This window comes from Phodopus roborovskii, unplaced genomic scaffold (genome assembly GCF_943737965.1).
Source record: "Phodopus roborovskii unplaced genomic scaffold, PHOROB, whole genome shotgun sequence".
NCBI lineage: Eukaryota > Metazoa > Chordata > Mammalia > Rodentia > Cricetidae > Phodopus > Phodopus roborovskii.
The window spans coordinates 10,868,091-10,881,430 of NW_026126460.1; the positions used below are offsets into that span (position 1 = coordinate 10,868,091).

At 38.8% G+C, this 13,340-nt stretch overlaps 1 protein-coding gene across 1 annotated transcript in view; it reads right to left on the reverse strand.

Annotated features, from left to right (window-relative positions):
* Positions 1-1,995: 1,995 nt before the first annotated feature.
* Dytn (dystrotelin) overlaps positions 1,996-13,340 on the reverse strand; it is a 52,397-nt gene continuing 41,052 nt past the window's right edge. The window contains exons 15-16 of the mRNA XM_051190641.1: positions 11,593-12,082; positions 1,996-2,196 (exon numbers count right to left, since the gene is read on the reverse strand). Coding sequence (XP_051046598.1) covers positions 2,093-2,196; positions 11,593-12,082 — 594 coding nt within the window. The 3' untranslated portion in view covers positions 1,996-2,092. The remainder of the gene's footprint in view (positions 2,197-11,592; positions 12,083-13,340) is intronic.

The following is a 13,340-nucleotide window of genomic DNA, read 5'->3' on the forward strand; positions in this document are numbered from 1 at the left end:
AGATACTGCCATACTGATTTCCAAAGAGGCTGTACAAGTTTATATTCCCACCAGCAATAGAGGAGTGTTCCCCTTTCTCCAAATCCTCTCCAGCATAAGCTGTCATTGGTGTTTTTGATTTTAGCCATTATGACAGGTGTGAGATGGTATCTCAGAGTTGTTTTGATCTGTATTTCCCTGATGGCTAAGGATATTGAGCAATTTCTTAAGTGCCTGTTTGTAAGGAGTAAGGTTTTCCCTCCTGCCACTGGTCTGGTCCCACCGCCGGGCCAGCCCCAATTAACACACTCCGTATTTGATATAATGCTGTTGACCAGGTGCTAGTTTCTTATCGGCTAGCTCTGTCCTAATTATTAACCAATTTCTGTTAATCTAATATTTTCATGTGCTCTTACTGGAGAGCCAACTGGCATCCTATTCTCTCCAGACTCTCCATCTTGACTCCTCCTTACTACTCTTCTTTCCTCCTTGTCTCCTAGTCCCACCTTTCCTATTGGCCAACAGTGCTTTATTCATTAAACCAGTATGAGAAACATATATACAGAATGGCATCTCCCATCACCTGTTGGCCATTTGAAATTCCTCTATTGAGAATTCTCTATTTAGATCTGTACCCCATTTTTAAATTGGATTATTTGGTGTTTTGGTGACTAGTTTCTTGAGTTCTTTTTATATTTTGGAGATCAGATCTCTGTCAGATATGGGGTTGGTAAAGGTCTTTTCCCATTCTGTGGGCTGCCATTTTGTCTTGTTGACTGCGTTCTTTACTTTACAGAAGCTTCTCAGTTTCAGGAGGCCCCATTCATTAGTTGTTGATCTCAGCATCTTTGCTACTGGTGTTATGTTCAGGAAGTGGTCTCCTGTGCCTATTGGTTCAAGGGCACTTCCCACTAGGAAAGTAATTATAATAAGTGACACAACCTAACTAAATTATGGTTGATTTAAAAGAAAAAAAATAATATTGGGATTATATTTAAATAAGTTTTAAATGTTGGGATTATTGATTGAGAAAAAACGTAGTCCTAAACATTCTTGGGCCTTATTTCACTTTGTATGATTCAATCCTAGGACTGATTGATCACTTTTTCTGTAACAGGGACTGAAGAGCAAAGCATTGGAATCACAGCAATATTTATTGAGAGAAATAAGAAACTAGTGAGTTAAGCACAGGGTTTGAATCTGACACAAAGTGCTAGCTGAATGACTTTGGAAGTTGTTTGATATCTTGGTGCCTTCACTTTTCCTATAAAAGAAGCTGTAGACTCCTTCATTCTGTTGTGAGAATTAAGTATGCTAATGCAATACGATGATGCTTAGAAACTATGTGTTCTATTGGTCAAAGGATGCTAAATATTATTCTAGATATCAGTATAAACATCAACTGTAACAATGCAACACCAGGAGAAAGAATTCATATAAGGAATTTTAGTAAAACCCATCAGATGTGTTCTTCTTCTTTTTTTTTAATTTGTTTTGGAAATAAACAATTAAAAAAATTGATCTTTTTGCTGATTTATATATTTATAAGTAATGGTACAGAGACACTGATGTATCTTTTGCTGAATTTTTCAAAATATGAACATTTTGTGACTACATTACGACATCCCAACTAGAAAATTGGCAATGGTGCAATGTAATCCAGATTTTAAATGGATTTCATCAGTTTCATATGCACTCTGTGTGTGTGTGTGTGTGTGTGTTCAGCTCAGATAGAAAATCTGGCCATTAATTCAGTTTTACAAATGATACTTGAAGGCTGTTTTTTGCATTCATGTAGATCACACAATTGAGTGTTACTACCAAAATATATAGCGTGGCCCTCTAATTGAAATTCAGCTACATGAATTTGATAAGCTGCTGCTGTGTGTGATATCTTTTTCCCTCCTCTCTACTTCTTTGCCCTCAGAGTTTAACTCTGCATTGAAGAACTAAGATGCATGAGTAAGGAGGTTAAAGACAATAACCCAAAACACAAGTTCACAACCTCATATAAAACATTTAGAGAGATGCTGCAAGTTAAATTCTTTTAAATTCGGATTGTGAATAAAGGGTTTGCCATCACACCAAGTGGCCTTTTAACCTGGATTCCTTTTCACTCCAAGCTGGGTGAGATGATTTGATCCACAAGGGCAGAGAAAGCCCTGCACACCTGTTCAGCTCTACCATACAGCTCCATGTCCTCTGAAGGCTTTGGACCTGAAATCAGCAACCAAAACACAAAAAAAAAAAAAACAAAAAGCTTTTAGAAAAATACATCTGGATTCTGAAGATCTGTGTGGCTACAGTTCTCACCCACAGAGAAGAATGAGATCCCATCTTCTCTCCATTCCCTTTCCCTCAGTAGAGAAGACATCTGGTTCTTAACTATGGTCTGTCTTACTAATCCATCCTGGCTGCTAGAATGAATCTATAGGACTAGAGAGCCTACTTCAAAGTGCTTTTGTAGAAACATTGCTGCATATTGTAACCTCCTGAAGAGTATTGGAAGACATGGGTAACCACTCCCTGCTACAAGAGTTGTGTTCAGTTTCTCTGCACCCACACAGTAATCTGCAAATTCCAGGTGCAGCTGGTTAAGGAGCCACATTCTAAGATCACCTTCCTGCAGCTAACAGAAGACGGAGATCCTTAAAGAAAGTAACAACTCATCAAAATGCAAAAAATAACTTGTCATGAGGAGCCCAACCTCTGTTGATCCACGATATAACACAGCCTCTATAAACAAGGCTCAGGTAGCATCATGGAAGATGTTATAGAAAGACCTAGATGACCAGGACTGTTGGGAGCCTGCAGCCTAGTCTCAGGTTAGCAAGACTACCTATTCAATGGATTCCCTTGGGATAAGGCACCCGTGGAATCAGACTCTCACTTGGCAAGGACCAATAGTTCACAAGACAGTGTAGAAATTTGCAAAATGTATGCAACTTACACTTTCTTTTCTCTCTCATTGTATTTGTGGTTCTTTGGGCAGTTTTTAGTTTTACTTTGTTAGTCACACATGCAACATCTATAATTTTCCCTGGAAATACTGTTCTTTCTCAAATATTTTCCCTAAGATTCAACAGGGGACCAATGTTTCTCAAATCTCTTATCTGGAATTATTAACTACAACTCCTAATCCCGGGAGCTTTTCTGACCCTAAATAGAGAGAGTTAAGTACATATGAGAGAACAACACTTGGAACATTAACCATGTCTCACAGTTCTAGAAAGGAAAGTAGGGCATGCATACACAGACTATGGAAAAGGTTCAGGAATACACGTAGTGTCAACAGTTGAAAGTAAGTTCCCTGGGAACCAATCATATAGAATCAATGATAAGATCTAGTGTATTCTGATAGGAATAATGCAATGTAAAATATGGGATGGAGAGATCTATCTATTCCATACACAGAAGCTTATCCCGGTGGAAGATGTATGGTGTAGTGAAATGGAAAAAGAGTGCTTGTCAAAGTCTGCCTTTTACAGAGAGATTGAGACATGAGACCCTCTTGTAGAAAAGGGAACTGTATAAAAATGTATCTTGCAGACATGAAATAATTGTCTGATTGGTGTCTATGTCTGCTACTTTAACTTTGTAACTGCAAGCAGCAGCCAGCTGACTTAAGTACTGCAAGAGCAGGATGTGTCTGGCTGGATATTTAGTTAAGGCTGTAAAAACGCCCAACTCTATGTATAGAATAAAGTTATGGGGGGTGGAAAGGTATATTGGGAGAGACAATGGGGGCTTTCATGATGATTACTGTGTATTCCTTAAATGGTCATGTATTTAAGGTCAAAAATAAAAGCCAAATATAAAGCTGTTCACGTAACCCTGCTAAGTTTGTTTAAGTGAAAATAAAGATGGCCTGAGTTATTTGGGGTCACTTGAGTGCAATCCACTTAGTGGTCAGAAACTTTCCTTGTGCCAATGCCCCTTCCCCAACTTAGGACCTGGACCCTAGCTGACGCTGGACTCTGGTACAGGACATCTTTTGTGAGATAGTGTCTTCTATATATAACAGGGAAGTGATATCCATGAAATTTCAACAATATGACTGCCTTGCTTAAGATCTGAACAGTGACATCAGTTAAAATGACAATGGGGATGGGAGAAAGTTTCATGGGGGTCCATCCCTACATGAAAAGCTACAAGCAACTAACGGCTACAGAGGGAGGGAGGATTAGTCTTCACCAGGGATGAGCCCCCTAACTAGTTATCTAATACCAAGCAGTCAATCCTGAAAACATATACATATAGCAATGCCACATGGACTTAAGGGGTTGTATTATACATTTATTCATGTTATATATGATAATATTAATAATTAAAGAAAAAGAAGCCATGAATTTGAGAGAGAGCAGGGGCTGGCGGTAGATAGGGAAGGGGTCAGAGGAGTAAGAGGGAGCAGGAGAGAATAAGTGATGTAAATACAGTAGTACATATTAGAGTAAAAATAATTTAATTAAAAAAATTTTGAGTGTTCCCCAGAATCTGTTGTAATAAGGATTGTGTTGTAGAACTAACAGAGTTTGGCACTGTTGTAAAAAACCTTGATGTGTTTTTATTTTTATTTTTTTTTTAAATCTGTTCTCTTTTGCATTTAATCATCCCCTAACATGTAGATAATTATTTTAGAAATGAAACATCCTAAACTTGTAAGAAGATTATCTGTAAGAAACAGGGTAAGTGAAGGACATGCGAATAAACTAACATTTGCAAAAGTTGTATACTTTGGTATTTTAATTCACAGGCAATACATGTTATATAATTGAGGAGAAATAAGATCATAAAATGAAGACTCAGAAGATCTCTGGATAGTGACATAGTTGTAGTGTAATTATATTTGCACTATTTTCTGTGGGATTCAAGATGAGTAAAACCACCATTACTCTTTGAATCCTCTCACGTTGCTCCAGGGATACAGTACCTTGGATAAACCATATTTAATTACCTGACTAAAACACTTATTTTACAGCAATCAATTTATTATTTTCTTCCAAAGTAATAAAAAATTTAAAATTACATTTATTAATTATTTTCTTACTTATTTGTTTGCCTGTGTATGTGTGAGTGCACATATGTGTGAGTGTAGATCAGAGGACAACTTGCAGGGTTCAGGTTCAATTCTCTTTCCACCATGTAGGTTCCAGAGATGGAATACAGAATGTCAGTTTGGGTAGCAAGCTCCTTGACCTGACGAGCCATCTCTTCTGCTCTCCAGTGAAAACATTAAGTATAGTGACACAGAAACAGGACAGCAGTAATCCACTTCATACATGAGAGCTTTTCTTCTTGCTCTTCTTAGCTCCATTCTTTCAAAATTATGTTTTAAAATATTGAAAGTCATGACCCACCATCCAGCCCACTATTTGATCTACACTTGTGACACATACAAACATACACACACACACATGCACGCACACCCCAAGTAATAGGCTATGTACAAATATGTACTTGTGTGTGTGTGTATTGAAGTAATATACCACATATTACACACTACATAGATGTAGCATCTATGAAACTGATAGTTCAGAGAGAATCACAATAGCAAAATTATTCACTTAACTATAGTATAAATCAGGAATGTGCTAGAAAGCTATCAGCAGTATATTAAAGACTAGAAACTATTGAACCACCTGGTCTATGTTTACTCCTCAGGGTAACTGAAACACTGAGCCCATGTCCTTCTGAGAGAAATCAAGCCAGCCAAGTGTATGTACACCTCATTTCAGTATTATGGTACCCTGTATTACTCTCTGATATATTTACTTTCACCAAATGGCTTTGGGGTTAGAATACTTTTGGCTGGTAGTGCTCTTTTTCTTTTAGCATTTTAACACATCAGATGATGTCTCCCTAGCCTGAGAAATATGTTTATTGTATTATGAGGGTCACTTGCCATGTTCAGAACTTTCTTTTGTATTTGACTCCTGACAATTTGATTATAATGTGTCTTGTTTTGTGATGGACTCCTCTGAGTTCATCTAATTTGGGGTCTCTTGGGCTTCATTGCTTGGCACCCTGTTGTCTGACTTTCCAGTACTTGACATTTTGGGTCCTTGTTTCTTAGGTTCTGTTTTCTGTCCCTCTTTCTGTTCTGCACCTAGAACTAGTGTAATAGGTACAATGGTGACTCCACGGCATCACGTATCTCCTCAGCATCGCGTATCTCCACGGCATGGCGTATCTCCACGGCATCGCGTATCTCCACCTTTTGGGCTTTCTTCAGTCTTCATTTTTATCATCTGGCAAACTTCAAATGCTCTCTCTTCAGCGTGATTCGATTTCCCATTGAATCCTTTCACTGAAGTTTTTATCTTCTTTTTGAATTTCTGTTTAATTCCACACACTTTGCCCTTTGTTAAAATTCTCATTTTTCATTCATGGATTGCCCGAGTTCATTGATCATCTTTCTGGCAGTTTATAAATACTCTAAGATTTAGGCTAGCACACGAAGGAATGGGTTTCATTACGGAATTTTCATAGACATGGCATTAACTTTGTTCCTGTTCATCCCCTTCTCCACTACCCTTCCTCTGCCCTACTTCCCCCTGCTGGTTGCCTTTCTTCCCTCAGATGATTCCACTTCCTGCTTCCTTATTTCACGTGTTCCGTTTTGAATTCTCTGTCAGGTGACTCATATGTTTCTCCTTCATTAAGGTCCATTTCTGGAGCTCTGCCTTGTTGCTTTGACTGGACCAAGTTTCTTCTCCCTCTACCCCTGCCCATTTGTGTTAAAAAAAAAAAAAATCATTCAGCTGGAAAAAAAGTCACAACTTCTATTCTTCATTCAGTCTCATAAAGCTCTTCCTGTGTTCTCATGGTAAAAGCCCCAGCAACAGGTCTCATAAGCTGTGTTAGTAACATCTCCAATCTTCCGGTTAGTCCCAGCTTTCTGTTTTTATTGTTTAAAGCTTTCAGGATGTAAAATGTAAAGATAGTTCCTTTCAATACTGCAAAACAGATTTTTTTTTTCCTTTTACCACTCTGTAGACAAGGCTAGCCTCAAACTCAGAGAGATCTGCTTCCTTTTGCCTCCAGAGCGCAGGGATTAAAGGATGAAAGGCGTACACAACCAGCTTCATGTTTTGTGCGGAGTGTGAGCAAGGAGCCTTGGCCAAGTGCTGTCACGTGGGCTCACCCCGTGCTTGCTTTTAAGCCATGCCCTCCTGCTTCCGCCGCACAACTCTTGTCTTCCTGGCATACAACTGAAACTAATAGTGGCAAATGGAGAGTAACGCCCCTGAGTGACAATAAAAAGAACTGACTAGACAGACGTGCATGGGAAAATTCACCTCGAGTAGAAAGAAATAATGAAATGAGGTAACAAAACCAGAGGTTATATGTTTTTTATCATAGGAGGAAAAAAACTAAAAATCCCTTCAGATCTAATTTTTTTCTGAAAGTTTTTCCTTAATTTATTTGCGACTAACTTTTACCATTCAGAATTTAAAGAGATTTGCCGACCTCCTTATATACTCTCTTCTCTCTCTCTCTGAATTATAACTCCCATGGTCTCTGGAAACCTCATTATCTTGTATCTTGATACAGAATCATTCAATTCAGTTAATGTAAATGGTAGCCTCAAAATGATCATCAAGTTTTTTTTCTGTTTCATTCCCCTTAAGCTTTTAAGTAATATAGTTCGTCTTCATTTACACAATGTGGTTTCTTTTTTTTTTTTAAGATTTATTTATTTATTGTGCAGACAGTGTTCTGCCAGCATGTATGAGGGCATCAGATCTCATTATTGATGGATGTGAACCGCCATGTGGTTGCTGGGAGTTGAACTTGGGACCTCTGGAAGAGCAATCAGTGCTCTTAACCTTTGAGCCACCTCTCCAGCCCTCACAATGTGGTTTCTTAATGAAACTGTCATCTACAAAGGCAATCACCTTCTATGTAGGGCCCTGCATGGACCCCCCAAGGAACCTTGAGCAAGCTTGAAGCCAGAACTTCTTGCCCCAGAGCTGCTATTGGTGCTCTTCCTGCCCCCTGGAGTTGTCATTGGTCCTCTTCCTGTTTTGTTAACACGCACCTGGTGGGGAGGAGCTAAGCCTGAAAATCCTGTTATTTTCCAATGTGCTGTATGTCAGTATATAAGCACACTCCATGCCCTCAATAAACAGCACTCGGCATTCGGCATCCCACATTGCCATTGAACGAATGACCCGCTGTCTTGTGTCTTATTTCAATCTCTAGGCCTTCGCCCGATTCATGAAACAGATCGTAGCATGGGCGCTACACTACTAGGTTAATTGCCATACTAGATCAATACAGTGACTCTCGGTCTGGGTAAATTTTGGGCTATTGTATACTAGGCATTTCTAACTTTTTAAAAACAGTTCTTTATATAAAAGTGGGCAGTAAAGTGGTGAGAAACTTTTTGTTGTAAACTGGTGCTTCTACTAAAAGCTTAGAAGTAAACACAAGTGGCTGATAATTTAGCTGTATTTTCCACATGTTCATGGGTGTGACTATCGTACGTCTGGCTATAATTAACTTTAGTGTAATGATAAGTCTGGATAGATAGTATATAGGCTATGGAGGATTTTTTTATATAATCTATACTACCAAGGGTGAAGTGCAGTTTGAAAAATAGATTATACTCACACCAGCTTGAAATGAAAATAAAAATTTAAATATAGGATTGGGAATATGGGCACAGCTCTCGCTTAGCATGTGCAGGGCTGTGGGTTGATGCCTCACACTATATCAATTGGAAATAACAACACACATCTGTAACCTTAACACTGGGAAAGTAGAGAATGGAGAACCAGAAGTTCAAGGTCATTTTTCCATACATAGCAAGTTTTAGGCCAGTCTGGGCTACATAAGACCATGTCTCAAAATAAACAAACAAGCAGAAGATACACAATGAGAAATACTATCCACGACGTTGACACACATCCTCATGCCTTACTCTTGAGCCATGAAAAGAAAGATGACTTGTAAAGAAGAAGATAATAAATTTAAACCTTAAAAAAATAACGTTTTCTGGGGGTTCGACGAGACTGATCAGGGAGTAAGGGTACTTGCTGCAGAAGCAGGAAGACCTGAGTTCAAATCCCTCTTGCTCACATAAAAATCTGGTCATGGCTGCACATATGTGTGACCCCAGCACAGTGAGAGGTGGAGATAGAAGCATCGTTAACACATGTTGGATGCCAGCCTACCTCCAGATTCAGTGAGAAACCCTGTCTTGAGGGAATATAGTAAAGAGTGATAGAGCAGGAGCCATGATGCTCTTTTCTGGTCTCCCTGGGTGTCTGCGGGTACACTGACCATCACACACACCACATGTGTATATTTCACACACATAAAACACATAAAAGAAAATTAGTATTTTTGAATCGTAAGAATATTTGTACAATAATAATGCATGCTTCCCATAATAACATCCCTGTGGTTCTACTGTGAGTGGAAGCAAGCAGGTGAAAATTTGACATTTGAAAAGTACGTTCCAAAATATTAGATAATTCTCATTACATAGTACACATTGTCACATCATCGTGACTTAGAAATGCACTTACTCTTTTATAATTTTCTTATAATGATGATAAATATAAATATATAGATATAGATAGACCTTGATAAAGTCCAATTAATGTGCATTCATTTCCTATCCTTAGGTATGAAACTGGACAAATGTTAAGATACTAAAATATAGACCTAGTTGGGCATTGGTAGCACATGGCTTTAATTTCAGCACTCGGGAGGCAGAAGCAGGTAAGTCTCTGTGAGTTCTAGACTAGCCTGGTCTACAAGAGCTAGTTCCAGGCCAGCCTCCAAAGCCACAGAGAAACCCTGTCTTGAAAAACCAAAAAAAAAAAAAAAAAAAAAAAAAAAAAAAAAAAAGAATCTAAAGTACACACTGTAGCAACTGCATTTGTGAGGGCTGACCCAATAAAAAAGCTTCATCAGCTCACTTGGAAAATAAAAACAAAGCAAAAATCAAGGTAAACTACAATCATTTCAATAAAGCCCAATTGACCAGTGACATTTCCCTGAAAAGGTGAAGTGGATATTGACTTTGTTTTGAATACTCATCCTGACCCCAAAGATGCTTAGAGAACTACAGGGCATAGCATTTTGTGTTGGTCTAAGAATACAGCAAGAAGAGTTTTCATCCTGTCTGTCCTATGCCCCAGATAGCTCTGAGAATCCATTACCTTTTATACTATGATTGTGACTTCAATACTTTCTGTTTCATTGACCAGACTCTACTAAGTTCAATATAAAGTTGACATTATTAGGTTATGGCTCTATAGCTCTATAGCCGAAGCTATATCTCTCTGTCATGGGCTGCTTTTGACCCTCAAACCCCCAAGTTTAAATCCCAGAGCCTGAGAATATGACTATATTTAGAGATAGATCTTTAGAGAGATAATTACAACATTAAATGAACTCAGGGGTTTTTCATTTGTTTGTTTGTATGGTGTGTGTGTGTGTAAAGTGTGTGTGTGTAAAAGATAATTAAACTAAAATGAAGTCATTGTGATGGCTTTATTCAAACATGACTGGTATCTCCAAAAGGAGAGAAGGATGTAAACGTATACAGTCTAAAGGCTATGAAGATATGGATAGAAGATGACAACCAACAAATGGGGAAATGATGCCTGACAAGCCAGTGTCTCTGACACCTTGAGCTTAGACTTGTAGCCTCTAGGACAGAGAGAAAATCATTCCTCTTTTCACCCTGCCCATCCAAAATCCTCCTCTCTCTTCTTTCCTTTCTCTTTTTTCCTTTTGCACTTTTCAAATATTTCTTCTTTTCTCATTTTTCTTCGATTGCTTGCTCAAGTCCCCTCCTCTGTATTGCTGTATGGTATCTGTAGAAAACTAGTATATCAAAGCGTTACTCTGTTGAGAAGGCTTTTTCAGCACAGAAAAGACACACAAATGCCATTGAAAAGACCCAAATGCCATTTCACTCTCCCACAAATCTCTAGATCATACAGATTTCCTACCAAGAAACTGTTACCCACAGTAAATAGAAACTTATATATGTTCTAAACAGAAAGAAGACAGTGTGACTACAAAACAGAGTTTTAGTAGAGGACCAAAAGCCTTCGTAACTTAGCAATGAATTATAGCTGACGATGATAATGATGGTACAACTTAGAACAGAGAAACCTCACTCAGCCATGCCAAAACAGGAGCATTATTGATCTCATTTTCAAATGGTGACTTTGGGCTGCTCAGCTATGCGTGATTTAAGCTTACTAACAATGATTTCACTCGCTGACTAATACATATTTACATAATGCTATGATGCTAGTGCTAGATGTTATAGTAAAGTCTCACATGTTTGACAGCATTTAGTGCCAATGGCAGGAACTGAGTTCCAAAGCTGAGTAATGTCATGAAGTTCAGTGTTTTAACAGGCAGCCTGAGTTCCTGGCAATCTCTGCCTTTTGGCTGTGAAAACCTTACCTGATCAGCACCACTCAAGGCAGAGGCATACCTCTATGAATTCAAGGCCAGCTTGGTCTACATAGACAGACCAACCGGGCCAACCAGGGCTATATCCTGAGACCCTGTCTCAAACAGACAAACAGACAAACACAACATAGCAACTCAAATGACAAAACCCAAAGTGTACCTCACCTGATGGCGTGTCTTGGTCGAAGGCATCCAGGAGTCTGGGCAACAGTGTTTGTAGTTCTTCCTCTTCCAGGTCAATCAGCCTTTCACTGATGTGGTCTACCTCTTCCCCTGCTGAAGATGCCAGAGCAGGGCTGCTTACTTCAGCAGGAGGAATCCGGGGATTGTTTTGCTGTTGCTCCTGGCAAGCAGATGGGGAGGCATGGACTTCCCTTAGCATCTTTTGTGGGTGGCTTTGTGTCCTGGTGCCTTGCAAAATGACCTCTGGGGGTTCAGAGTCTGGCAGAGCTTTCTCTGATCTTGCTTGACATTTGTGATTTCTGTCAGTCTTGGTAGACTTAGGGAGAAGTTCCCATTCAGGACCATCCCTAATGACACTCTTGATGTGGGATGAGTCCCCTCCTCTCCGCAGCTCATTATCAGGTAAAGAATGGTCAGTTTTGGATGCTGTGTTTTGAAGAGGAAGTGAAGGATGAAGTGGCTGCAACATAGCCTGGGTAAAGAAAAACTTCTTTAGGAAGAAATAACTCTTACTTTTTGCATTACACTTCAACGCAGTGCATTACATTTCATAACACAATACATTTCAATACATTATACAAATGCATTACATCTCAACATTCCAACAACTTTGGAGGCATGCTTCTTGCTTCACTCGTGAAATTTCAGTAATTTTATTTTATTCTGTTCAATATGGATTTAAAACTCTGTAAGACTGGCATAGCTCAGGTTGTAAAATGTTGCAGGAATAATGCCAGAAATTTGGGAAAAATATGTAGTCTTGAACATGTCTGGCCCTAAAGGTGTCATAAGGAATTTCTTAAAACATACACCCATGGTGATTGACAGGCACAGATTACTACACTAAAACATTCTCGTAATGATAGGCCTCAGAGGTGTGCTTTGAGGGACTTCATGAGAGGCTGGAGGTATAAAAGTTTAGAGATGTGTTCCACTGTTTTCAAGGTTGGGCCCAGGGTCCTTAGGATCCCAGGGTTCTTATAGGATTCTGTGGAGTAAAATTATTTCTATAATCATTCTTTGAGTTGTCTGTCTATTGCACTGACGTATGCATGGATGGTTTATAATCATCAATAAATGTAGCCATCAATGCCTCAGCAGGAGTCTGGGGAACACTAATATACAAAACTCATATACTACCAGTTAAAAAGTAGTCAGCTTCAGTTAGTATCTTGTGGAATAGCACAAGTTCCAGATTTTCTTAATAATCTGTCTTTTCAATATTGCGTGTAGTGAAATGGAAAGCCCCCATATAGTATTTCAGATGTGTCCTGAAACACGTTTCCTCTTGTGCAAAGGGAACACTGACAGATTATTACCAGTCAGACCAGGGTATTAGGCAATGATTTCCTGGGCGGAGGGAAGGAGGCAAGTGAACATGACACTGCAAAGAAAATTATTAACTTTATTTGCTATCATTTATAATAGTCAAGTTCAAGCAATAATTAAAATTTTAGAAAGCTTGTATCTGCCACGGGTGAGTGGAATAGCTGTTCAATTCTTGAATGTTTTTTCTGACAACATCATTGGGGAAACTGAATATGAGAATTTTTCTTCTTATGTTTCCTTCTTTAAAAAAAAACTGGTACAATGAAATTGGCAAGTTCTAGGAAGCTCAGCATAGCTCAGTGAGTCAATATTCCATGCCACGTGGCCAATATATGTTACAAAATGAAACACGGATAGTTCCACTCAGAGAGCAGCTATAACACCAGGATTTTAATAAAGTC